General features: G+C 36.7%; 1 protein-coding gene across 1 annotated transcript; it reads right to left on the bottom strand.

The window, feature by feature from the left end:
* Positions 1-13,727: 13,727 nt before the first annotated feature.
* On the bottom strand, positions 13,728-25,032 carry LOC131530253 (uncharacterized). The gene is made up of 7 exons (XM_058760409.1): positions 24,885-25,032; positions 23,956-24,288; positions 23,493-23,813; positions 19,777-20,088; positions 19,195-19,518; positions 18,594-18,881; positions 13,728-15,872 (listed from the first exon to the last, which is right to left on the bottom strand). The coding sequence occupies exons 1-7, from the start codon at positions 24,928-24,930 to the stop codon at positions 15,781-15,783; spliced, it is 1,716 nt and encodes a 571-aa protein (XP_058616392.1). The 5' UTR covers positions 24,931-25,032; the 3' UTR covers positions 13,728-15,780.
* Between the last annotated feature and the right edge of the window lie 278 nt (positions 25,033-25,310).

Raw genomic sequence — 25,310 nt, 5'->3', positions numbered from 1 at the left:
ACACGAATTTAGACTTCACTGTTGTGTGTTTTTATTGCAAACCTACCATGACATTTAAACACTGGACAGTGCATATATGACCTTGAACAATTTTTCTGGTTGATGGGAATTTCTTCGCACTTATTTGTTATTTGCAAAAATTCAAAAAGAAAAAATTCAAACTGAAAAACAATAGAAGACCTGACCTCTGTTCATTTTACCTTTGTGTCTAACTGCACTGGAATGGAGCCAAGATTAATATTTGAGATACAGTTTAGTCTGAGATATGAGCTTGTTTGTTTTTAATAGTTTACCTTACTGTTAAACATTCAGATACAGGGAATGTGCACATTCATGTTGAACCTATTTTAATGTAAATAACTTAAGCATTGCATTCAGAAATAGTGGTTAGATGTGTTTTACATGTTACATGCATCATGTCAAACCTCATATAGTATTGTATTCCTCCCAGTAACGTAAACTGTGTGACGTAAACTACAGTACCTTTGTATGCCAGCTAACTTAAAGATTCAAACTTGCCAAGACAGGGATAAGAAAAGAGAAAACCCCTGTTTCAGTATTTGATTCACATGATTCCCATCATGGAATGTCAATCAGGGAAATCTGATCAAATTATGAATTAATGCAATGTCATGTTTGCAGTACCGGTTTCACTCATGTTGGGGTGAATCATATAGATTGCCTCCTTAAATCACACTATCAAGCTTTCCATCTAATTGTTTTATTTATTTTTTTTGCCACTGGAAAGGTTTCAGAGACAGAAATGAAAGTAAATGAGATGTCCCTGTCAGGGACCAAATTCAGTCTCAGACTAAACTTCTTCGCATATTGAAAACCTTTTGTTATAATAATGCACATAATGTGTTTTGCTCAATATCCTCAACCCAAATGAACTTTGCCTATGAAATAACAGACAAAGGACTGAAGCAGAGTTAAAATAGACAGATCTCTGCCTAAGCTGGTTTTAGCTAGTTTCCCAGCCTGGTTTTAGAGGGGTTTTGAACACTCTTCTTAGCTGCGGTCAAGCTGGTTGTAGCTGGTCAACCTGGGAGACCAGCTAAAACCAGCTGAACACCAGCTTGGCCAGCTAAATCCAGTCAACTAGCCTAGGCTGGTTTCAGCTGTTTTGTCAGCAGGGATCACAGATTCAGTTTATGCATTTAGTATGTTTAATTTACTTTACTTTGAGCCAATAGTGCCAGTTTACCGACACAAATTAATCCCTTTGTCAATGACCATTATTTATATACAATAAAATCAAATAAAGAATCAGTTGTAGAACCAGGCTGAAACGGAACAGGTGATATTAATCTTTATTGCAACTAGATGGCCACAACATACACTGTGTTGAAACAACTGGGGTAATGAAAGTGAAAGTGAAAATGACAACTTGTGGTATGATGAAGCAGTGCAGGGCATAGCATAGGGACATATTATGCTGAAATTGTATGTGAGAAACGCTGTGTTCTGTTATATTTTTGGTTTTATACACACTTCACATCTTGCCAATTCTGTTTCCTTATCAGTAGAAGAACAACACCCTTGCCCGGATCTCTTTATTTTTCTTGCCTGTCCGATTTTTCTCCTAGCCTGTGCTCTTTCCTTCTGATTTTCTTGAATTGCCTCTGGTGTCAGCCTAAATGAATTATTTCTATTTTGAATTCCCTTAGAACATTAATCATTTGAAATACCATTACCAGAAAGTGAAGATGTGGACTGCCATTGGACAATAAATTTGCATATATTCATATAAGCTTCATAAACTGACTCCATTCCATGACGCAAAATTCCCTCTAAAGGAAACAACAAAGATGGAAGTTTGAGAAAGCAGACTGGGAGAAATATAATACAATCTTTAAGGCTGATTTATAGAGTTATAGTATGGAAGGATGACATTAATTGTCACGGATCAGTCAGGCCCTTCACTCCACCAATCACAGCGTTCCAGGTCACCTGAATACTAATCACACACACCTGCACCCAATCACCACCGTCATCAATCCCAATACTTAAGCCAGCACAACTCGCACCACGCCGTCTGATCTCGTTATTCTCAACGTGGACGCCGATTTCAAGAAAGCTAAAGATATCCTTACCTTCCAAGTACTTAACTTGTATTCCTTACCTGCTTGTCTCTACCATCCTGTGTTGTACTCTCCTTCCAGATCCTCCATCGACGGTGTGTGTGTCTGTCATTGTGGATCCCCTCGTCTCGTCTTCCAGCTATACTGCAAAGAGAAACCAGTCACTCACGGAAAACCTTGCACGATTGAATACTCACCTCCGGATCTCGAACTCACCTCTCACAGACACCGATCATTTAAATAAATCTACATTGGTTATTATTCATTCTTGTGTCCGGCTCCTAATATAACATTAATGTGTGTACAGAGAAATTAAGCTCAATATTAGAGCAGCAGAAGAATATATCACTAAAGCTGATTGATTAAAGGGAAATGTGTCTGAAAATAGGCTGTCATCATTCAAGTGATATAACAAAGCAAATCCATTCCCACTGTAATGTACCAAAAGATGTACGCTTCCCCTGGTAGACATTTTCAGGAGACATCTGGTTTGCTTTTATTGTTGCACAGATGACGCTCAGTGACATAATCCCTTGAGGCCTGATGAAATCTACCAATTCTCCAAACTAATGGACTGCATACCAGATGATACCAGCTTAATGACTAGTGATTTCCCACTGCTTCATTCAGAAAAGAAAAACAGATGCTTGGACCAAAAACTGCTAAACAGTTTTCTCTTAATGGAAGTAGCCATGACCTCATATGGCTCTGCTAATATGTCTTTTTTTTTAAACATAACACTGTAAGAGCATAGACTGTACAGTCTGGGACAGAAATCTTCTGCTTACTCTGAGTTCGATTGCTTCAGTCTGTTGTGCTGCTGTGAGGTTTGTGTTTGTAGCTCCGTGTACCTTCGCTTTTATTGAATCTCTACCTTACTTTCAATCCCTTTTGTCTAAAGTGATAAAATATAACTTAATTCTCACCATATTTCTGGTGTTATCTTTCAAACTAATCTAACTAATTTGATCGTTCGCCTTTAAAAACCGCGAGTGCAGCTTGTTAGCCCGTTAGCTTGCCACTTGCGGTTCCATTTCATTCTATTCGCGCCTATTATTATTTTATTTTTCCTCGCTCCGTTTTCACGAGCTCATCAAACAACAGTGGTAAGTGGTAAGTTAAGTTGGTATCATTCATCAATCAAGGTGAGTAATGGCTTCTTCTCCTGCTATTGTTGTTTGCACTGTCTGCCACATGTATAGTTTATCTGTCTCTGTCAGCAGCGAGGGATTCACATGTGATAAATGCAGGGAAATAGTTAGGCTGACAGAGAAGGTTTTAGAACTAGAGACACGCATCCAAACTTTAGTTGAGGACAGTAAGAATGTGAGGGCTGTAGATACTGCTTTGGATGCGACTAGCTCAGGAGTCCTGTACATTGTTCGGTTTCGGTTGAGCCCGTGCAGCAGGGCAACTGGGTGACAGTGAGGCGGCATAGTCGCGGGTCAAAACACCACTCTTCCGTTCCGATCAGAACATCAAACAGGTTCTCCCCACTCAGTGAAGCACCCACTGAGAAACCTGATGAAAGTGCTCTAGTTATTGGCGATTCTGTTATGCGGAACGTGAAAATAGAGACACCAGCCACCATAGTCCATTGTTTACCAGGAGCCAGGCGCCTGACATCTTGGCAAATTTAAAAGTGCTGACTAATGCTAAACGTAAATTCAGTAAGATTGTTATCCACGTCGGCGCTAATGATGTTCGACCGCCAGTCGGAGATCACCAAAAATAATGTTAAAGAGGTGTGTGAACTTGCAAGTACGATGTCAGACACTGTAATATGCTCTGGTCCGCTCCTGCTTACGTGGTGATGAGATTCATAGCAGACTGTCGTCACTTAATGGCTGGATGTCTAAGTGGTGCCCGCAAAATAACATAGGCTTTATAGACAATTGGAAGAATTTTTGGGGCAGACCTGACCTGTTGAAAAGAGATGGTGTTCATCCCTCCTGGGGTGGTGCCGCTCTTCTCTCTAGAAATATGGCACATAGTCTTAGAGTTTGTACTTGACTAACTGGAGCCCAGGTCAGGAAGCAGACAGACTGGCTAAACCGATCGTCTGCTAGCCGCCTCATGTCACCAAAGGCAGTTAACTCTCAGCACATAGAATCTTTTTCATCTAGATATCACGCTATAGAGACTGTGTCTGTTCCCCGAACTAGAAAATACAGAAAACATCCAAACCAAAGTAATAGTAACAATTTAATTGATGTTCAACAAATAAAAACGATATAATACAGATAAACACATGATAAAGCTTGGCTTATTGAATATTAGATCCCTTTCTTCAAAAGCACTTTTTGTAAATGATATGTTCACTGACCATAAACTAGATGTGCTTTGTTTGACAGAAACCTGGCTAAAACAAGATGATTACATTACTTTAAACGAGTCTACACCCCAAGATTACTGTTACAAACATGAACCGCGTCCAAAAGGTAAAGGGGAGGTGTTGCTACAATTTATAGAAATATTTTCAGTATCTCTCAGAGGTCAGGTTTCAAGTATAATTCGTTCAAGTAATGGTGCTTCATATAACGTTATCCAAAGAAATAAGTGTTAATGATAAATCCTGTGATGTTTGTACTGGCTACTGTATACAGGCCACCAGGGCACCATACAGACTTTATTAAAGAATTTTCTGATCTTCTATCGGAGTTAGTACTGACTGCAGATAAAGTCCTAATCGTTGGTGATTTTAATATCCATGTTGATAATGAAAGAGATTTGTTGGGATCAGCATTTATAGACATTCTAAACTCTATTGGTGTTAAACAACACGTGTCAGGCCCTACTCATTGTCGAAATCATACTCTAGATTTAATACTGTCACATGGAATTGATGTCAGTGGCGTTGAAATTTTACAGCAGGCGATGATATCTCAGATCATTATCTAGTCTCCTGTATATTCCATATAGCTAAAGCTGTAAAGCCAACTTCTTGTTACAAATATGGTAGAACCATCACTTCTACCACAAAAGACTGCTTTATAAATAATCTTCCTGACTTATCTCAGTTCCTCAGCATATCCAATAGCTCAGAACAACTTGATGATGTAACAGGAACTATGGACTCTCTCTTTTCTAGCACTTTAGATGCGGTTGCTCCTTTACGCTTAAGGAAGATTAAGGATAAGAGTCCAACACCGTGGTATAATGAGCACACCAGCGCCTAAAGAGAGCAGCCGGAAAATGGAGCGCAGCTGGAGGAAAACTAAATTAGAGGTATTTCGTTTAGCTTGGCGGGAAAGTACCCTATCCTACAGAAAAGCATTAAAAACTGCTAGATCTGATTACTTTTCGTCTCTTCTAGAAGAAAACAAACATAACCCTCGGTATTTATTCAATACAGTAACTAAATTAACGAAAAATCAAGCATCAACAGGTGTTGGCATTTCCCAAGAGCATAGCAGTAATGACTTTATGAACTACTTCACTTCCAAGATCGATACTATCAGAGATAAAATTGTATCCTTGCAGCCGTCAGCTACAGTATCGCATCAGATAGCGCACTATAGATCCCCTGAGGAACAATTTCATTCATTCTCTACTGTGGGAGAGGAAGAATTGTATAAACTTGTTAAATCATCTAAACCAACAACATGTATGTTAGACCCGATTCCATCTAAACTACTAAAAGAGCTGCTTCCAGAAGTCATAGATCCTCTTTTGGCTATTATTAATTCATCATTGTCATTAGGATATGTCCCCAAAACCTTCAAATTGGCTGTTATTAAGCCTCTCATTAAAAACCACAACTTGACCCCAAAGATCTAGTTAATTACAGACCGATCTCAAATCTCCCTTTTCTGTCAAAGATACTAGAAAGGTAGTATCCTCACAATTATATTCCTTCCTAGAGAAAAATGATATCTGTGAGGAATTCCAGTCAGGATTTAGATCGTATCATAGTACTGAGACTGCTCTCATTAGAGTTACAAATGACCTGCTTCTATCATCTGATCGTGGTTGTATCTCTTTATTAGTTCTACTGGATCTTAGCGCTGCGTTCGACACTATCGACCACAACATTCTTTTGAATAGACTAGAAAACTTTGTTGGCATTAGTGGAAGTGCCTTAGCATGGTTCAAATCGTACTTATCTGACCGCCATCAGTTCGTAGCAGTGAATGAAGAGGTATCATATCGATCACAAGTGCAGTATGGAGTACCTCAAGGCTCAGTACTAGGGCCGTTACTTTTCACGCTTTATATGTTACCCTTGGGAGATATTATCAGGAGACATGGTGTTAGCTTTCACTGTTATGCTGATGATACTCAGCTCTATATTTCTTCGCGGCCCGGTGAAACACACCAAATTGAGAAACTAACGGAATGCATAGTCGATATAAAAACTGGATGACAAATAATTTTTACTGCTAAATTCTGAAAAACAGAGGTGTTAATTATCGGACCTAAAACCCCACATGTAATAACCTAGAATATTATCTAACACTTGACGGCTGCTCTGTCAATTCTTCTTCATCAGTCAGGAACCTAGGTGTGCTGTTCGATAGCAATCTGTCATTTGAAAGCCATGTTTCTAGCATCTGTAAAACTGCATTTTTCATCTCAAAAGCATATCTAAATTGCGACCAATGCTCTCAACGTCAAATGCAGAAATGTTAATTCATGCGTTTATGACCTCAAGGTTAGACTATTGTAATGCTTTATTAGGTGGTTGTTCTGCACGCTTGATCAACAAACTACAGTTAGTCCAAAATGCAGCAGCTAGAGTCCTTACTAGAACCAGGAAATATGACCATATTAGCCCGGTTCTGTCAACACTGCACTGGCTCCCTATCAAGCATCGGATAGATTTTAAAATCTTGTTAATTACTTATAAAGCCCTGAATGGTTTAGCTCCTCAGTACTTGAGCGAGCTCTTATCGCATTATAGTCCTCCACGTCCGCTGCGTTCTCAAAACTCTGGCCGTTTGATAATACCTAGAATATCAAAATCGACTGCGGGCGGCAGATCCTATTCTATTTAGCACCCAAACTCTGGAACAGTCTACCTAACACTGTTCGGGAGGCAGACACACTCTGTCAGTTTAAATCTAGATTAAAGACCCATCTTTTAGCCTGGCTTACACATAACGCGTGTCGCTTCTATTATTCAAATCCGTTAAAGTTGTTAGGCTGCATTAATTAGATCAACGGAACCGGGAACACTCCCCATAACACCACGATGTACTCGTTACATCGTCAGTTGAATAGCATCTACGCTAATATTTGTTTGTTTCTTTCCTAGTCTGTTTCTCAGTCCGTATCCGATCAGATGGTGGATCAGCACCAAGAGATGATGTCTACAGCCCTGATCGTCAGCGGAGACCAGGACACCCAGATGACCCCCAGAGATATATCCCTAGATATATCAACCAAAAATAACAAAATAACTAAAATATAATAAAATACCTAACTACATAATACTACTATTGTTAGAAATTGCAACAAAATTAAAATAGAAATATAAACTTTTGAACTGCGGGTTTCGTCTGGTCAGAGGAGAACTGGCCCCGACTGAGCCTGGTTTCTCCCAAGGTTTTTCTCCATTCTGTCACAGAGGGAGTTTTGGTTCCTTGCCGCTGTCGCCTCTGGCTTGCTCAGTTGGGGACACTTAATTTCTAGCGATTATCGCCGATTTGATTGCACAGCTACTATTTAAACTAAACTGAGCTAGACAATGACATCTCTGAATTCAATAATGAAATGCCTTTAACTGAAAATTGAGTGTTTAATCTTATCATTATACATTACTGACACTCTATCCTCCAATTTGATACTGTTAAGTGCTTTGACACAATCTGCATTGTAAAAGCGCTATATAAATAAAGGTGACTTGACTTGACTTGACTGTGATTTAGTTAAAGGGGTCATTACATGAGAAATCTAATTTGCTGTGATCTTTTGACATATAAGAGGTTGTTGTACCATTAAAACATCCTGCAATTTTTATAGCTTGAAACGTCCTCCTCATTATAAACAAAGAATTTATTTAATCAAAATCCAGAAACAGCTCTTTTTCTTATCGTGGGATCAGTGATGTCACACAGGCAAATACATGTACATATGACCACCTCCAGAGCAAGACATCGACCAATAGTTATACAATCTAATCAAATAGGACTACTGGTTATACATCATGTAAACAACATACTCAAACTGTGAATACTAATAAGCTAACAACACAAATATTTCAGAGATCCATATCAGCATCATTAATATATGCATTGGCAGTAAACACAGATCTTTACCATGTATTTGGACAGATCTATTAATCGCACTAGCATGAATATCGAGGTAAACAACAATATAGCATCAGATGTGCACACATACTGTAAGTCTACATATACACATACACATTTACCTGACAATATTAACGTAAACTTACATTTTAAAGAACACACACAACCATCATGCAGCTATAAAGGACAAGACCTCACAAAGAACATGGATCAACACTTGAGTATAAGGGTATGTTTACACAACAGAGATGCACTGAAACCAGACAACAACATTGTCAAAATGTTCACACGGATCTGTATTTTTTTTTTTTTTTTTTTTTTTTTTTTTATTATTTTTTATTAACAAAAACAAGTTACATGTATATAACAAACATTATACATGATATAACAATTACACACTAGAGGGACTGTATATACAGATTTATATAAAAAGATTAAAGCGTTTACAAACTTTCACCGTTTGAATTGCCTTTTGTTTCATAGAAAATCGTATAGTATCAATATAATGCTCCATTTCCTTCCTAAAATAAAAAAAAACATGTTTTTTTACTGGAGAACTTACATTTGTGAATATGAAATTTTGCATATAAAAGAAGAAGATTTATCATGTAAACATGATTGTGCTTTTCTCTGCTATTCTCTAAGATACCAAATAATGCATATTTCCAAAACAAAACAAAATGACTGTCAATATTTTGTACGATAAAATCACAGACATTTTCCCAAAATGTTTTTACAAAAGGGCAATGCCAAAACAAATGTACCACAGTTTCATGGCAACTGACACAAAAAGAGCAACTAAAATCAATATCAGATTTAAATTTTACCAAATAATATTTGGCTGGGTAAATCCTGTGTATAATTTTGAATGATACTTCCTTTACCTTATTTGTAATTAAATATTGATTAGGTATTAACCAAACCTTTTTCCAAACAATATTGTCTGTCAGGTGATTCCAATGTGAATAAACATCAGGCAAAAACACAATGTCTTGTTGAAATAAAGCTCTTACGGAACAGTTGTGTGACTTAAGAGAAAAACTAATTTTACCTATATAAGAACTTATTATATTAGGCAGAGACCACTGTTGGATGTTAATTCTTGTCTGATGTTTAAATAACATACAAACTTCAGGAGAAATAGCCCCAAAAACTTTGGCGTAGTCCCCTGGTGTTACAGGAATCTTATAATGTCACATGGATCTGTATTATGCATGGCAGGCCAGTAGTTTGCGATGTCACTATATATATATATATATATGTAATTTAATATAATACGTATTACATGTTTTGTGTCATGAGTTGGACACAGGACAGATTTGACAGAAGCTTGAACTGACAGTAGACTTGTAATACCATCCATAAATATTTGAAAGGGCATGTCTAATGCTATTTCATGTATATTGACTTATTTACACTGTTAAAGAGTTGGATTCTCATGCTAAACATAGCCAGAGTTTCAAAAACCAGTTGGATGTATGACAGAGTATTTCTGTGCCAAATACACTCCATCCAGATTCATATAAGTTTTGGGTATGGCCCTCTATGACATCATAAAGGGTGGAATTCCTTGTGTGGCCACTTCTCTTGGAAGAGCAAACAAGTAGTGCTGTTTTTGTCTCCAAACCTGCACAGTATCAGAGCATCTCTGTGTATTTTAGCATCAGTGTGTACAGAATCAGGACTGATACTGACACTGGGGTCACATCTGTGTCACCAACCACACCAGCAAAACCATTATTACTAAACCATATGAATAGTGTGAAACATGGAAAAATAACCCATGGTTTAGGATGACCAAATGATCAACAAATCTAAACCGGACCATTGTTACAGTAAAAGACTTGAGATACTCACCAGTGACAGTAATCACTGATGGTGATTCTAGAGATGGTGAGTTTATATTGTCCTGAATTTCTAATACTGCCGTTTGTGATGGTGAGAGATCTAGTCTCTGCCTCTGAATCCAGCATCATCAGTGAGAAAAACTGAAGTCAAGTCCAGTGGCCTCAGTGCCACCCCCTTCAAATTAACCAGTGAAGAAGGCTGCTTAAGGGGATAGTTCACCCAAAAATGAAATTACCCCATGATTTACTTACCCTGAAGGCATATGACTTTCTTCTTTCAAACAAACACAATTGGAGTTATTTAAAAAATAAAAATAAAAGTCATGGGACAGCTTTGACAAGTTTCTTTGCTCCTGGATGTGAGCTGCGCGATCTCCGATATGTGTGTGTGCGTGTCAGTAAGCAGCACATTAAAACAGAATGGTAATTAAAGTCTCTAATGCACACCAGTATAGATGTATTTAGACAATGTGAAAATATTCCCCTAAGAATTGGGACACCACTACTATACCGTCACACGTGATCATAGGGGTAGGGAAAGGGCATAAAATAGAATTGGGATTGGGCCTAAATTATGGGGTAATTTTTATTTTTGGGTGAACTATCCCTTTAAGACATTACTTCTTACAGCTGGGATTAAACATTATACATCAATGCTTCTGGGTTTTCTTACAAATGTTTTGCATTTCCTGGAGAAACTTTGCATTCTAGTATGTTTTTGGTGTAACTGATCCCAGTCATCTTCTTTAACATACTCCATACCTCACCAATTACGTTTCTTTATCAATAGAAGAACAACACCCGTACCAGGATCTTTGTTTTTTTTTCTTTTTCCTTGTCCATTTTTTTTTTGCCTAGCCTGTGCTCTTTCCATTCTTGTATTGCCTCTGGTGTCAAAGTTCTTTTTAATACTCTGAATGCTTTATTTATAGAACAGTCATCATTGCGCCATGGAAGAATATTCTCCTTTCTTGTTTCTTTCGCTTAACAATAACAAAATAACTAAAATATAATAAAATACCTAACTACATAATACTACTATTGTTAGAAATTGCAACAAAATTAAAATAGAAATAGAAACTTTTGAACTGCGGGTTTCGTCTGGTCAGAGGAGAACTGACCCCCGACTGAGCCTGGTTTCTCCCAAGGTTTTGTTCTTCATTCTGTCTCAGAGGGAGTTTTGGTTCCTTGCCGCTGTCGCCTCTGGCTTGCTCAGTTGGGGACACTTAATTTCTAGCGATTATCGCCGATCTGATTGCACAGATACTATTTAAACTAAACTGAGCTAGACAATGACATCTCTGAACTCAATAATGAAATGCCTTTAACTGAAAATTGAGTGTTTAATCTTATCATTATACATTACTGACACTCTATCCTCCAATTTGATACTGTTAAGTGCTTTGACACAATCTGTATTGTAAAAGCGCTATATAAATAAAGGTGACTTGACTTGACTTTAGGGATATATTCTTCTGCTACTCTAATATTGAGCTTAATTTATCTGTACACACATTAATGTCGTCTTCCATACTATAACACATCAATTCTGTCCTACATATTTTATTATATTTCTGCTAATCTGCTTTCTCAAATTTCCATGTTTGCTGTTCCCTTTGACGGAGCTTGCACTTTGTATCATAGTGTTGAAGCCATAGGGGACACACCCCGCGAAACCCAGTTTATGAAACTTGTGTGAATATATGCAAATTTATTATTATTGTCCGATGGCAGTCTGGTGATGGAGGGAATACCGCTACACTCTTAAAAATAAAGGTGCTTCAAAAGGTTCTTCAAGCGATGCCATAGAATAACCATTTTTGGTTCCACAAAGAACTGTTCAGTCAAAGGTTCTTTAAAGGATCATCTCTTTCTTACCTTTTTATAATCTGAATAACCTTTTTTCGCCACAAAGAACCTTTTGTGAAACAGAAAGGTTCTTCAGATGTCAAATGTTCTTTATGGAACCATTTAGACAAAAAGGTTCTTCTATGGCATCGTGAAGCACCTTTAGTTGTAAGAGTGTACTTGCTTCCACATCTGTTGCCTTTTCTGGTAATGGTATTTCAGAGGTGGCAGGGATGTGCTCCCCCTGTAAATGTACTGTATGACTCTCCTGATGCTTTAGCTCTCCCTTGTGACTGAATATGTAAATACATGCTTTTTAACTCACTCATTAGGATATTTGCTCCATTGAATATTTATTACATAATTTAATCAGACATAGGCAAGAGAAGAAGTGATGTTAAAAACGAGCAGTTTATTGAATATTAGTTGCAGCTTTCTCCATGTTTCATTAACCCTACTCCCACAGATTGAAAAGCATCACAAACATGTTTTGAAAAGCTTGGGTGATCAGGCTGAATTCTTTCCTTCTACATGACTTTAAATCTACATGACAGATCTCTTCTGTTATGTCACACACCAGCATCGGTTAAAGGGGAACATGTCTGACAATAGACTGTCATCATACAAGTGATCAGACAAAGCAAATCCATTCTTACTCTAATGCACCAAATACTTTAATGCATACTTTCCCTGGAAGGCATTTTCAGGACAAATCTGGTTTGCTTTTTTGTTTCACTAATGATACTCAGCATCATATTCCCTCGATGCCTGATGAAATCTACCAATTCTCCAAACTAATGGACTGCATAGATGATAACAGCCTAATGACTAGTGATTTCCTACTGCTTCATTCAGAAAAGAAAAAGAGATTCTCAAACCAAATACTGCCAAATGTGAGCTACAGAATGTACTACAAGAGTACATTTAGTCTCATAATGGATGTAATCATGACCTCATCCTCGGTAAAGGATTGGGCTCTGCTTTCTGATAGTAATATATCCATTTAGCTTTTTTAACATAATAACACTGCAGGAGCATAGACTGTGCTTTATTTTAAAGGGGTCTTGACATGAGAAATCAAATTTGCTGACATATAATAGGTCTTTGTACCATTAAAACATTCTCCAAGTTTCATAGCTTAAAACGTCCTCCTCATTATAAATGAATTTATTTAATCAAACTCCAGAAACATCTCGTTTTGATATTGCGGGATATGTGATGTCACACAGGCAAATACATTTACATATGACCTCCAGAGCAACAGCTGAGATATGCTCTCACTTGATGTGAGCGTCACGTCAAAAGAAAACAGACACCATTATATCAGTGACACTGTCTGCACTGGATACAATATACATATGATACAGCTTTCAGTTTCTGACATACTCCACACACTTCAGTCTGGTGACAACAGCACAAATGAAGATTGAAAGAATTTCCAGTTTAAACAATTTGTTTGAATCTTTATACAGACTGATAATGTAACATTGAATTAACATGGATTTATTCCAGTCAAATACCCAAGCAGTATGTACATGTGTGTGGTTTCTGAAATAAAGAAATAACAATGAATAAATTAAATAAACTTTTCAAACAGTAAATACAATGCTTGTAAACCTGTATTTCAGTAAATACATCAACACTGCATTGGGATTGAAAAATACAAAACGTAATTACACTAATGGTCACTAGCACCAGTAACAAACAGACGCTACACTGTAAAAAATGACCATGAATGTAACGGTAAAAGACTGTAAAAATGCTACAATAAAAACCTGTTAAATGGTTAAAGGTAAATTCCCTTACTATATACGGTGAAAAACTGTATTGGACATTACATGTAATTTTACGGTAGTATACCATTTTTAGAAGTAAAAAGAATGTATAATTTACAGTATAATGTATAATTTGTTGTTGTTGTTTTTCTTCTTCGTTTTTACTTATCAGTTTTCTACATTAGGGTTGTATGTAACACCTGATGTTGTTAAATAAATTTTATTGGATTATTTCAGTTTCATGTGTGTTACCATGATGGTGTTTAGTGTATGTGTGAATGACACTTATGTTGTAAGATATCAGAGCGAATCAGACAATTTAAGATACTTTCACGTTTTATTCTACAAGATAAACTACATCAGTATTACCCTACTCGTGACTTTTTAAAGCTGTTACGTGTCTTGAAAACAAGTGGCTAAATGGGACTATAGAGGTTGTTGGCCACATTAAACATCATTAAATTGAATAGGTAAGCTCAGTCCACTTTTACAACCCCGTTATGTTTATAATTGAGTTCTTTGAAGCAATTTGAATTCAAACTTTCTGGGAAAATGTTTTTAGATAAAGAACAAAAGAGCTGTCGGATGCTTAGTGGTGGTCGACGTTGGAAACATGCAACCATGTAGCCTACCTTTAGTTTTTTGCTTCTGGTGTCTCCATTTAGGCTTCAAACGTCATAAAAGTTGTGTTCTGTGAAAATAATCTTGATGGACAAAATCATTAACTTTTGTTGATCACAGAGCTTATTTTTTGAGATAATCCAAAAGCCTATAGGAAAATCCTATTGGGTTTTTGTCGAGGGAACCAGCGAGATGCTAACTGCCGATTGGCCTACTAAGTGACGTCATAGTTCCACCATTCTATAGGACTACTCATTATACATCATGCAAACAACATACTCAAACTGTAAATACTATTATGATAACAACACAAATATCCCAGACATCCATATCAGCATTATTAATATATGCAGTTGCAGTAAACACAGATCTTAACCTTGTATTTGGACAGATCTATTAGTCAAACTCTCAAATCAGAACAAGAGTAAATATCGAGGTAAACAACAATATAGCATCATATGTGCACACATAAGTCGACATATACACATACACATTTACCTGACAATATATAGTAATGTAAACATACGTTTTCAAGAACTCAAACACAACCAACATGCAGCCATAAAGGACAAGACCTGACAAAGAACATGGGACAACACTTGAGTATAAGGGCATAACAACAATGTACTAAAATCAGATGACAACATTATCAAAATCATCTTCATTCACACGGATCTGTATTATGTGAAGGTTGTATTGTGCATGGCAGGCCAGTAGTTGGCAAAGTCGCTATATAATATAATATTACATGCTTTGTCTCTTGAGTTGGACACAGGACAGATTTGACAGACACTTGAGTTGACAGTAGAGTTGTAATACACAAGTTACACAAACAATACCATCAGTAAACATGTTAAAGGTTTGTCTAATGCTATTTGATGCATACTGACTTGTTTACACTGTTAAAGAGTTGTATTATTAATATTATGAGAAAATTAAAGTGTTTTTTTTTTACCTTACATGCATGTAAACCTCCCAAAACAATATTGGGAACCTTAAAAAATGGCATAATTGGGCACTTTAGTAGCAGGTTGCGGGCTGTTTGGAATTCATCCAGGGGCTGCATCTGGCCCACAGGCTGGACTTTGGATACCCCTGAATTAGATCATTAGATCCATCAGAAGCAAAATTTGTTTGTGTTTGCCCATTAGAGAACAGCAATGATCAAATCAGATGTATTGAATTACATGCAATCCATACATGAGGACTGTTAAATTTAAGACGGAGTGCCATGCAATTTTGACTTTTTGAAACAAAGCTAAACATTAACAATACATTGATATTGAAACACTGCTGTTATGTGACAGTTCAACATCACACATGGGGGCATTACTGACTTTCATAAAAGCAAATCTCATTCATTTGAACCCATCTCCTGCATCTCATGCAGATCCACATGCTCTTCCTCTTGAGTCAAAGAAATTGGCTTCTTATGTTCTTGTTTTTCTGTGTAAAACAAAAACACAGAGACAATGATTTAGAAAAAAAGAAAAAAGAAAACAAAATAAAGAGAAAAATAAAGTGTTGCTATATATATATATATGTATATATATATATATATATATATATATATATATATATATATATACAGGAGCATCTCAAAAACAATTTTGAACATCGTGAAAAAGTGAAACTTTCATATTCTAGAATCATTACATGTAAAGTAAAAAATTTCTCAAGTGTTTTTTTTTGTTTTGTTTTGTTTTGTTTTAAGTTTGAGAGTTTACAGCTCGTGAAAGTCAAAAATCCAGTATCTCAAAATATTAGAATATTTCTTAGGATCAATCAACAAAAAGGATATGCAAAACAGAAAAGTTCAAGTTCTTTATAGTATGTTCATTTATGCACTCAGTACTTGGTCGGGGCTCCTTTAGCACAAAACTGACAGCAACAGTGAGGCGTGGCATGGAAGCGATCAGCCTGTGGCACTGCTGAGGCACTATTGAGCCTTCAGCTCGTCTGTATTGTTGGATCGATTGTTTCTCATCTTTCTCTTGAAAATGTCCCATAGATTCCATATTGGGTTCAGGTCGGGCATGTTGGCTGGCCAATCAAGCACAGTAATATCATGGTCAGCAAACCACTTGGAAGTGGTTTTGGCACTGTGGGCAGGTGCTAAAGTCCTGCTGGAAAAGGAAATCAGCACCTCCATAAAGCTTGTCAGCAGAAGCATAAATTGCTCCAAAAATCTCCTGGTAGATGGCTGCATCGACTTTGGACTTGATAAAACACAATGGATATCTGTATTTGTATCTGTTACAATTACAAAATTATTTGTATCTGTATTCGGATAAAACCGGAAGTGGGCGGAGCTTGAACCAGAACTTCGTACAGATATACTTGATAAGACCGTTATATGTTCATGGTATCTTTTTTTTGTAGTTATCACTGAACAAATATGCTGTGTTTAACTAAGATAATTATTTTTTATGATTATATAATTTATTTAAATATCTTCTAACAGTCGGAGCCGATACCGTAGGGCAGGCAGTCCTTCGAGATGCAGTGTGGTTGTGCTTCGAGCAACACGAGTTCGAGTCCCAGCTTGGGGACATTTCGTGATCCGATAAATAAATATTTAAATATCTTTTAATTAAAACAATAAGGGTTCCTACGCAGTTTAGAAATATGGAAATTGATTAAAGTAATTTCCAGGACATGCATGGAAGGCAACTGCAACACTGCTATTTTATTTGCGCTTATTTCATTCATAGTATTTTAAACTCATTTACTTCACACACTTCTTACTCCATTGTAATTTCAGAGGTTTATGTAAAACAACAAGATTTCCTTTGGCTCACCGGTTCATGCGCAGTTTAAAAAGTATTTTACTCAAGTAATTTGCAGGTTTGGAAAAGTATAGGCTATGGAAAAAACGGAAAAGAGTATGGAAAAATATTTGTTTGGACTATTTGCCCTATTCAGTGTTCTAAAAATATAAAATAAAAAATTTCAAAAAAAAAAAAACATTTATCATACAAGTAGAGAGATTTCATGACAAACATTTAGTGATAATTTGAACACGACTGAATTAATTCAAGGCACACATTTTCATTATACGCAGGACTCTTTAAACAAATCTTAAACAAATCTTTTTTTTTGAAGAGTAAATTTCAGATTTTAATTTGTTTTGAGAGAATATTTTGGGGATGACTGCAAAATTTCAATGTGGTGTAACCATAAAAACTTTATACCAAATAACTGATATTGTTTAAAAAAGATGAAATTCTCAATAAATAAATTCTCAATAAAAATTCTCTGTAAATAAAAGTGAATGTAACTTCATTGTTCTGAATATTGTAATTCATTTGAAGGATCATTTGAGTCAAGTCAAATTCCTGAATTATCAAGGTGGTGTACTGTAACCACCATTTAAGGAGCCATTTTGTCCATATTAAAGAGTATTAACTTAAAAAAAACAAAAAAACATTTGACATATTCTCAGGGCCATGTGCTTACATACGTGTTCATCATAATTCCTGTCAAATTTGATTTAAAATTTGAAAGTACACCATTTGACTCCAAATATGTCAAATAAGCTTGTTATTAATTATGATTTATTTATCAATTATTTGGTATTAAGTTTTTATGGTTACACCACATTGACATTTTTGCAGACATCCCCCAAATATTCTCTCAAAATGAATTCAAACCTGAAATTTTATACTTGGTTCTCAAAAAAGCGAATGTACGCAAATAATGAGCAAATGTATTTTGATACTTTAACACTTTTAAATTTAATTAAATCATGTGGACAGAAATAAAAAAATAAAATAATAATAATAATAATGTCACGTCATTGACTCTTAAACAACTTCTTCTTCTTATTTTCTACAACTCTGTATTGGCTTCAAAACCTTCAAACTTCAAACTTTTTAAAATTATTCAAACATTCTGCTCAGGCTTTCTCAAGCAAACGACTTTTGACATACTGATTAATTAACACATCTTCCTTAGTAGTTAATAGTAGTGAGTTAAGTGTTAATGAATAATTACCTGTCAGTTCTTCAATAATTCCTTATAAGTTATGCAGTAAGTAAGAAACAGTATTCTAAAGTGTTACCCAATAACCTTTTCGAGGAACTCTGCAACGCAGCTCAACCAATTAGATTCACTGAAACTGGAGCTGCTGCATAAATAATTGTATAGTTGAATTGTTTTACTCACCAGTGACAATCACATTGAATCTCCTGAATATGGTCTGTTTGCTGTTGATGATCTGTACATGATAATGTCCAGCGTCATTGGTTGTGATGTTTTTGATGGCCAGCGATCCATTCTTCTCATCCAGCTTCAGTCTGTCTCTGAATCTCTCATCAGTATCAGTTGTTCTTGAATTAGTTTTAATGAGGCAGTTTTCAGCTCCAAACGTCCACAGTATCAGATCACCTGTCTGTATTACAGCGTCCATCTCGAGAGAGACTGAGTCTCCCTCCTCAACTGATTTTGTCCTCACTTCATGTTACAACGGCACAGAGAAATAGAGAAGAAGAAGAAAAAAAGATGTAAATGAATTTACTTAGCAGTTTTAATATCAGATACATTCAGATGACATTTTTGACCTGTTCGTAGACAAGTGTCTATGATTCATGATCACACCTATTTTTCTACACATTTATGCAACATTACACCTTTAATCTCCTAACTTTATTCTCTTTATTAATTCTTGTAATGTTACAAATTTATTCTTGAAATCTTGTGTTTTTATTTTAACATGGCAGTAATTAAAAGTACTTTGCACTTTGAAAATGTGTGATGATATATTCACCTTTCACCCTAACAATGAATCTCTTGTATTTGGTGCTATCGCTACTGCTGCTGGTAATCTTGAGTTTATAGAGTCCACTGTGAAGGGTTCTGATGTTTTTGATTGTGAGATTTCCAGTCTGAGAATCCAGTGTCAGTTTGTTTCTAAATCTCCCATCAGTCCCATCATGTAACACTGTCTCATTAGTCACTGTATTGATTTCAGCTATGGGATTGGTTTCATCTTCATAGTACCACTGTATCTTATCATCTTTTTGTAGTTCAGGAACACCAGTGGATAGAGTTGGAGAATCTCCCTCCATCTCAGACACGTTGTTCTTTTCAACTTAACACAGCAACACATAAAAACAGACAACAGAAATGTGTTCATGAGATCAAATGTTGCATACTGTAGGTGGCATAAATGCATCAATCCAGAAATTGCAATTGCAGAATTAATGTTATAAAATTAATGTTTTGAATTTATTATTGTTACAAATTTATTCTTGAAATCTTGCATTTTTATTTTAACATGGCAGTAATTAAAAGTACTTTGCACCTTTAAAATTTGTGTACACAATCATTAACACATTTAAAGACTCACTTTGCACCGTAACAATGAATCTCTTCTCAATGGTTCTTATTTTGTTGCTGATCTTGAATTTATAGAGTCCAGTGTGAAGGATTCTGATGTTATTGATTTTGAGATTTCCAGTCTGACGATCCAGTTCCAGTTTGTTTGTAAATCTCCCATCAGTCCCATCACTTGTAGATGGCTCATTTGTCTCTTTACTGATTTTAGCTATGGGATTGGGTTCATCTTCATACCACCACTGTATCTCATCATCTTTCTGTAGTTCCTCAACATCAGTGAGTAGAGTTAGAGAATCTCCCTCCATCACTGACATTTTCGTTACTTTACAGGAGCACATAGGAATGGACAACAGAAATGTTTTCATGAGATCAAATGCTGCATACTGTAGGTGGCATAATGCATCAATACAGAAATTGCAATTACAGAATCAATGTTATAAAATGAATGCAATGAATTTTGAATTTATTCTCGTTACAAATTTATTCTTAAAATCTTGTGTTTTTATTTTAACATGGCAGTCATTAAAAGTACTTTGCACCATGAAAATTTGTGTACACAATCATTAACACATTTAAAGACTCACCTTGCACCATAACAATGAATCTCTTTTCTTTGCTTTTTATTTTGCTGCTGATTTTGACTTTATAGCGTCCACTCTGAAGGGTCGTGATGTTATCGATTTTGAGATTTCCAGTCTGACTATCCAGTTCCAGTTTGTTTGTAAATCTCCCACCAGTCCCACCACTTCTAGATAGCTCATTAGTCTCTTTATTGAATTCAGCTATGGGATTGGCTTCATCTTCATACCACCACTGTATCTTGTCATCTTTCTGTAGTTTCTCAAACTCAGTGGCTAGAGTTGGAGAATCTCCCCCCATCACTGACACATTCGTCACTTCACAGGAGCACATAGAAATGTGGACAACAGAAATATGTTCATGAGATCAAAAGCTGCATACATGCATCAATACAGAAACTGCACACAATTTTGAAACATATTTCACCTTTAAACTCTACTATATAGCATCATAAACCTTATTGCTTTTTGTCTAACTTGTATCAGCTGTAATACTCACCCACTTCTTTTTGTAGCTTAAAGATCACGCGACGATGGTAAACCACAACTGCAACCAGAACCAGGAGAACAGCAACAACTATTCCAGCTATTTCACTTGGAGACAGAAATGGCTCAGGGACAGCTAAAAAGAAACATTCACTGGTGTGAGTGATTGAGTGTCAGAATACAAAATAAAATTTAAGTGTATTGAATAGGGCAGAAAATTGTACTGAAGAAACATGAGGAATTATGAGGGTTTTTTTTTTTTTAGGTCACTACATCAGACTCTTTTGTTGTGACATAGATACATATGTCACATCCAAGAGTCTAACTTTAATTCAAGCATCTGATTTAATTATCCTTTATGTCATCTCTATAAAGCAGTGGCGGGTCGTGCATTTCACACCCAGGCCTTCAGTGGCGTCCTACATTAATTAATCCACCTCTTAATACCATCACAATGATGCCATGGCTATAGAAACCATAAATATTACACAGAAATACAGTATAACAAGGCATTGCATCATAGACAGGTATCTCATGTAGCGAGAATGAATGCTGTTACTAAAGCAAGAAACCCAATTAACACAATTCAACAAGTTGCTGAAGCATTAACCTGACAAAATGACACAAATACAGTCCACCCGATGTTCTTACGGACATTTATTCACTCAAACGTATGTATACCTTACAAATAACATTGGTATAAAACAAATAAGGCGATTACATGTGTTTTAAAGTTGACCTAACAATGTAACAAACTCTTACTGCTTTTTGTCTTCTGCCGCTCTGCCAGCGCGCTGCGGGAGGAAAATACTATTTAGCACAACTTTACTGGAAAAGTGAGCAAGTATCATTAAAGAAATTCATACAAGACGATGCAGAAAAGTACATACGTGTGTTTTAAAGTACTACTATGACTCTCATCTTCACGCCGAGTCTCCCCGCAGGTCTGCCTCTGCTAGCGGCGTTGCAGCTGGAGGAAAAGACCAGTTAACACCACTCGACTCGTAAACAGAGATATTCTAACAGAAACTTAAACCTGGCTTTATATCTTGCAAATAACACCAGAATACAACGCATAAAGCAATAAAAAAGTCAAAAATGAAATTTAACCTACCATACTCTGGTGGTTTTTCATCTTCACAATGAGTTTTTCACAGCGCCGGTGCCGAGGAGGTGTGTGGTTGTTTTTCGCAGTCATTTAAAGGGGTCATATGATGCGATTTCTTGTTTTCCTTTTCTTTAGTGTGTTATGTAGCTGTTTGTGCATGTATACGATCTGCACAGTTACAAAGCTCAAAGTTTCCCACAAAAGGATTTATTCTATCTAAAAGAGAAGGCTGATCCAGACCGGGCTAAAACGCCTCATTAAAACACGCCCCCACATGTCTACATCACGATGTGGAAATATTTGCGTAATACCGTCCAAATGAGCACGCGATGAAAGAAGGCGTGGTTTCAGTAACCACAGTAGTGTTGATGCAGCCATGTCAGGGAGACGCTGTGTGTTTCTATGCGAAAGTAAAAGCATTTTATTTGGCCTTCCGAAAGTAGATGCAATTAAGAATCATAGGTTAAGATTATTTACAACAGAACAGCACAACCCAAAGGTTCGAATTGTGCAACGCATTTTATGGACCGTTTTGTGAACCTAGGAGAGTACAAGGCTGGCTGTGCACGAAGGCTATTTCTAAAAAAAAAAAAAAGGGTAAATTCTGACTTTGCTATGACACATCACAGTGGAGTCAGCTGTCTTAACCGCGGCTTGTGTAACGTTATGGCAAATACATACGAGCATCATCACTGTGTCTGTCACGTGAATCTGTTCCCCTTTCGGGCTTGAACTGATGGTAAAACTAATGACATTATTAACTGGCTTTACATTTACTTTGAAAGCTGAAGCTCGCGATTATGGTAAGGGGCGTAACATTTCCGACGCTGCTTGTGGTGTTCGGCCAATCACAATGCACTGTGTCAGCTGGCCAATCAGAGCAGACTGCGCTTGTCGGAAAGGAGGGGCTTTGTAGAAAACGACTCATTTGAGAGAGGCGGGGCATAGAGGACCTACAATGATGTACGGTATTTGAAAAATAATGTGTTTTTTGAACATTAAAGCATGTCAACATATTCTGTTACACCAAACACACAAAATAACAGCAGCATATACGGCAATAAACCTGAGAAACAGTATTAATACTGTGAAAACAAAAGTGATTTACAGTGATGCTGTTTGCTAGCTTTGACAAGTACGCTCTCAGACCAATCAAAGGACGAGAAAATGATGACGTTATCGTACACCTGCTAGATGGCCCTGGTGCTGCCAACTCTAAATCTGATTGGTTAAAACAATGGTTTCATTGCCATTGATTTTAAGCTACACACGCCTGCACGGTTGATTCTGAAGGCCTTAGGCAGATTTATTTGTCCCTGGCAACACGATTGGTGAAGTATGGTTGAATAAAAGCTCTAATAAAAACATGCACTACTGGAAGCAGCTCAACCAAGTGAAAAGCTAAATGAAGAGAATAGACTATTGGAAATAATTTAATACACATTCATAGAAAAATATTAAAACTAAGTCAGTGATTCTGCTGTGTGTTAGTGTTTAGGCCAGCAGAGAAAGCTTTGCTGGCCCTGACGGCCCACCACTGCAATAAAGACTCACCGGTGACAGAAAGAAGAAATCGCTGAAAGCTCTCATGGCCTCTGATCTGCAGCTCATAAAGTCCAGCATGTTCGATACTGGTGTTCTTGATAGTCAGAGAGCCATTCTGATTCAGCTGCAGTCTGTCTCTGAATCTCTCATCAGCTTTATTTAATGAGGTCTCTTTAGTTCCTACATCGAGTTTAGCCAGGAGAATGCCTTTATCTCCAAACCTCCACAAGATAAGATCATCAAGGTGTATTTCAGTATCAGTGTTCAGAGTGACATTTTGTCCCTCCGTCACTGTCACTGACTTCACTCCACCTGTCTCACCAACCACACCTGGAAGACAAATCAGATCAGACTTGTGATTTGAATGGAATCTAAGTGGGATATTTCAACTCCGATATTTCCACCACAGGTTTCTTCTGGAATGCATTTCATTAAATTTACAGTGATCTAACAGTTATACAGAGATACTCACCAGTGACAGTAACACTAAATATCTTCATCGTAGTCTTTTCTCTAGAGATGCTGAGTTTATATTGTCCCGAGTGTCTGATTCTGCTGTTTCTGATGGTGAGAGATCCAGTCTCTTGGTTCACCTGCAATCTGTCTCTGAATCCAGCATCATCAGTGACAAAAAACGAAGTCAAATCTGCCTTTCTTGTTATTTGAGATATGACAAAGCCCCTAGGTCCAAACATCCACAGGATAGTATCATCATTCTTTATTTCTGTAAGATCAGTGTTTAGAGTGACAGAATCTCCCTCTATCACTGACACTGTCTCCATTTTATCTGCACCACCAAGCACACCTGCAAATATAAAGGTATATAGGCTATTAGGTCCGTGCACGTTTTGATAGACACCACACTAGTAACCAAAGTAAATCGATTCTACATTAAATATTTCCACTTTAAACCCTCAAGGCGAGCCAATGTATATCGCACAATAAATGTGCAAACTATGCGCCAGAGTTAAGAAGTCTTTAACCTCGGTCAATTCACTGCAGAAACTGAAAGTAAAAACTGACGGAGCTTTTATCATCTGACGCTGCATTAACGGAGCTTTCAGAGAGGACGAGAAATGTCTGCTTCAACATGATATTCTAAGAATAACCGTATAAAAGTGTCTTAATTTATTCCCATAATATTTATCTTGTGGCACGTAGTTAAAAAAACAAAACAAAACAGTATTTCGTTTTTTTTTTTTTTTTTTGAAAGTTGGTGCCTGAAATAACAGCTTTTATGACTTAATTCGGAAAGAAAAATAATAATAATAATTTGACCTATAATTCAACGGCGACTGTTTCAGATGCGATGTTTTCCACATTATTTATTCGTTACTACTGTCAGTTCATGTTTTGTAGCAGAGAGGATACCTACACATAAACAGAAATATATCCACTTACCTTTCACTAATAATGAAAAAAGGGAGAGCAATAAGGTGGTCTGCATGTTCTGTAGTATGTGTTTTCGTAGACTCAGAATGTATTGGAGATGACCAGTGGGCTGAATCTCCGTTGCGTTTGATGCTCCAGAGCCGCGCGCCGCACCCAAACCGACAGACAATTATAACTCCCCTCTTCAAAAACAACAGAACTAAATTCTACCAGGCAGACGTTGCACCATGCTGAGAATCACCGGTTTTTGTTTTGTTTTGTTTGTTTGTTTATATATATATATATATATATATATATATATATATATATATATATATGAATGACGCTTAAAAGGATGCAGCAGGGAGACCGGGGATGAACGTAACACGGGGTTAGTTGTAACACTGTCAGTTTGACGAAACTGAAAATGTTTGTTGAAAAGAGCTATGGTGATGT

This window comes from Onychostoma macrolepis, chromosome 22, assembly GCF_012432095.1.
Source record: "Onychostoma macrolepis isolate SWU-2019 chromosome 22, ASM1243209v1, whole genome shotgun sequence".
Taxonomy (NCBI): Eukaryota; Metazoa; Chordata; class Actinopteri; order Cypriniformes; family Cyprinidae; genus Onychostoma; species Onychostoma macrolepis.
The sequence above is the reverse complement of the archived record's forward strand: the minus strand, read 5'-3'. Positions and strand labels throughout refer to the sequence as shown.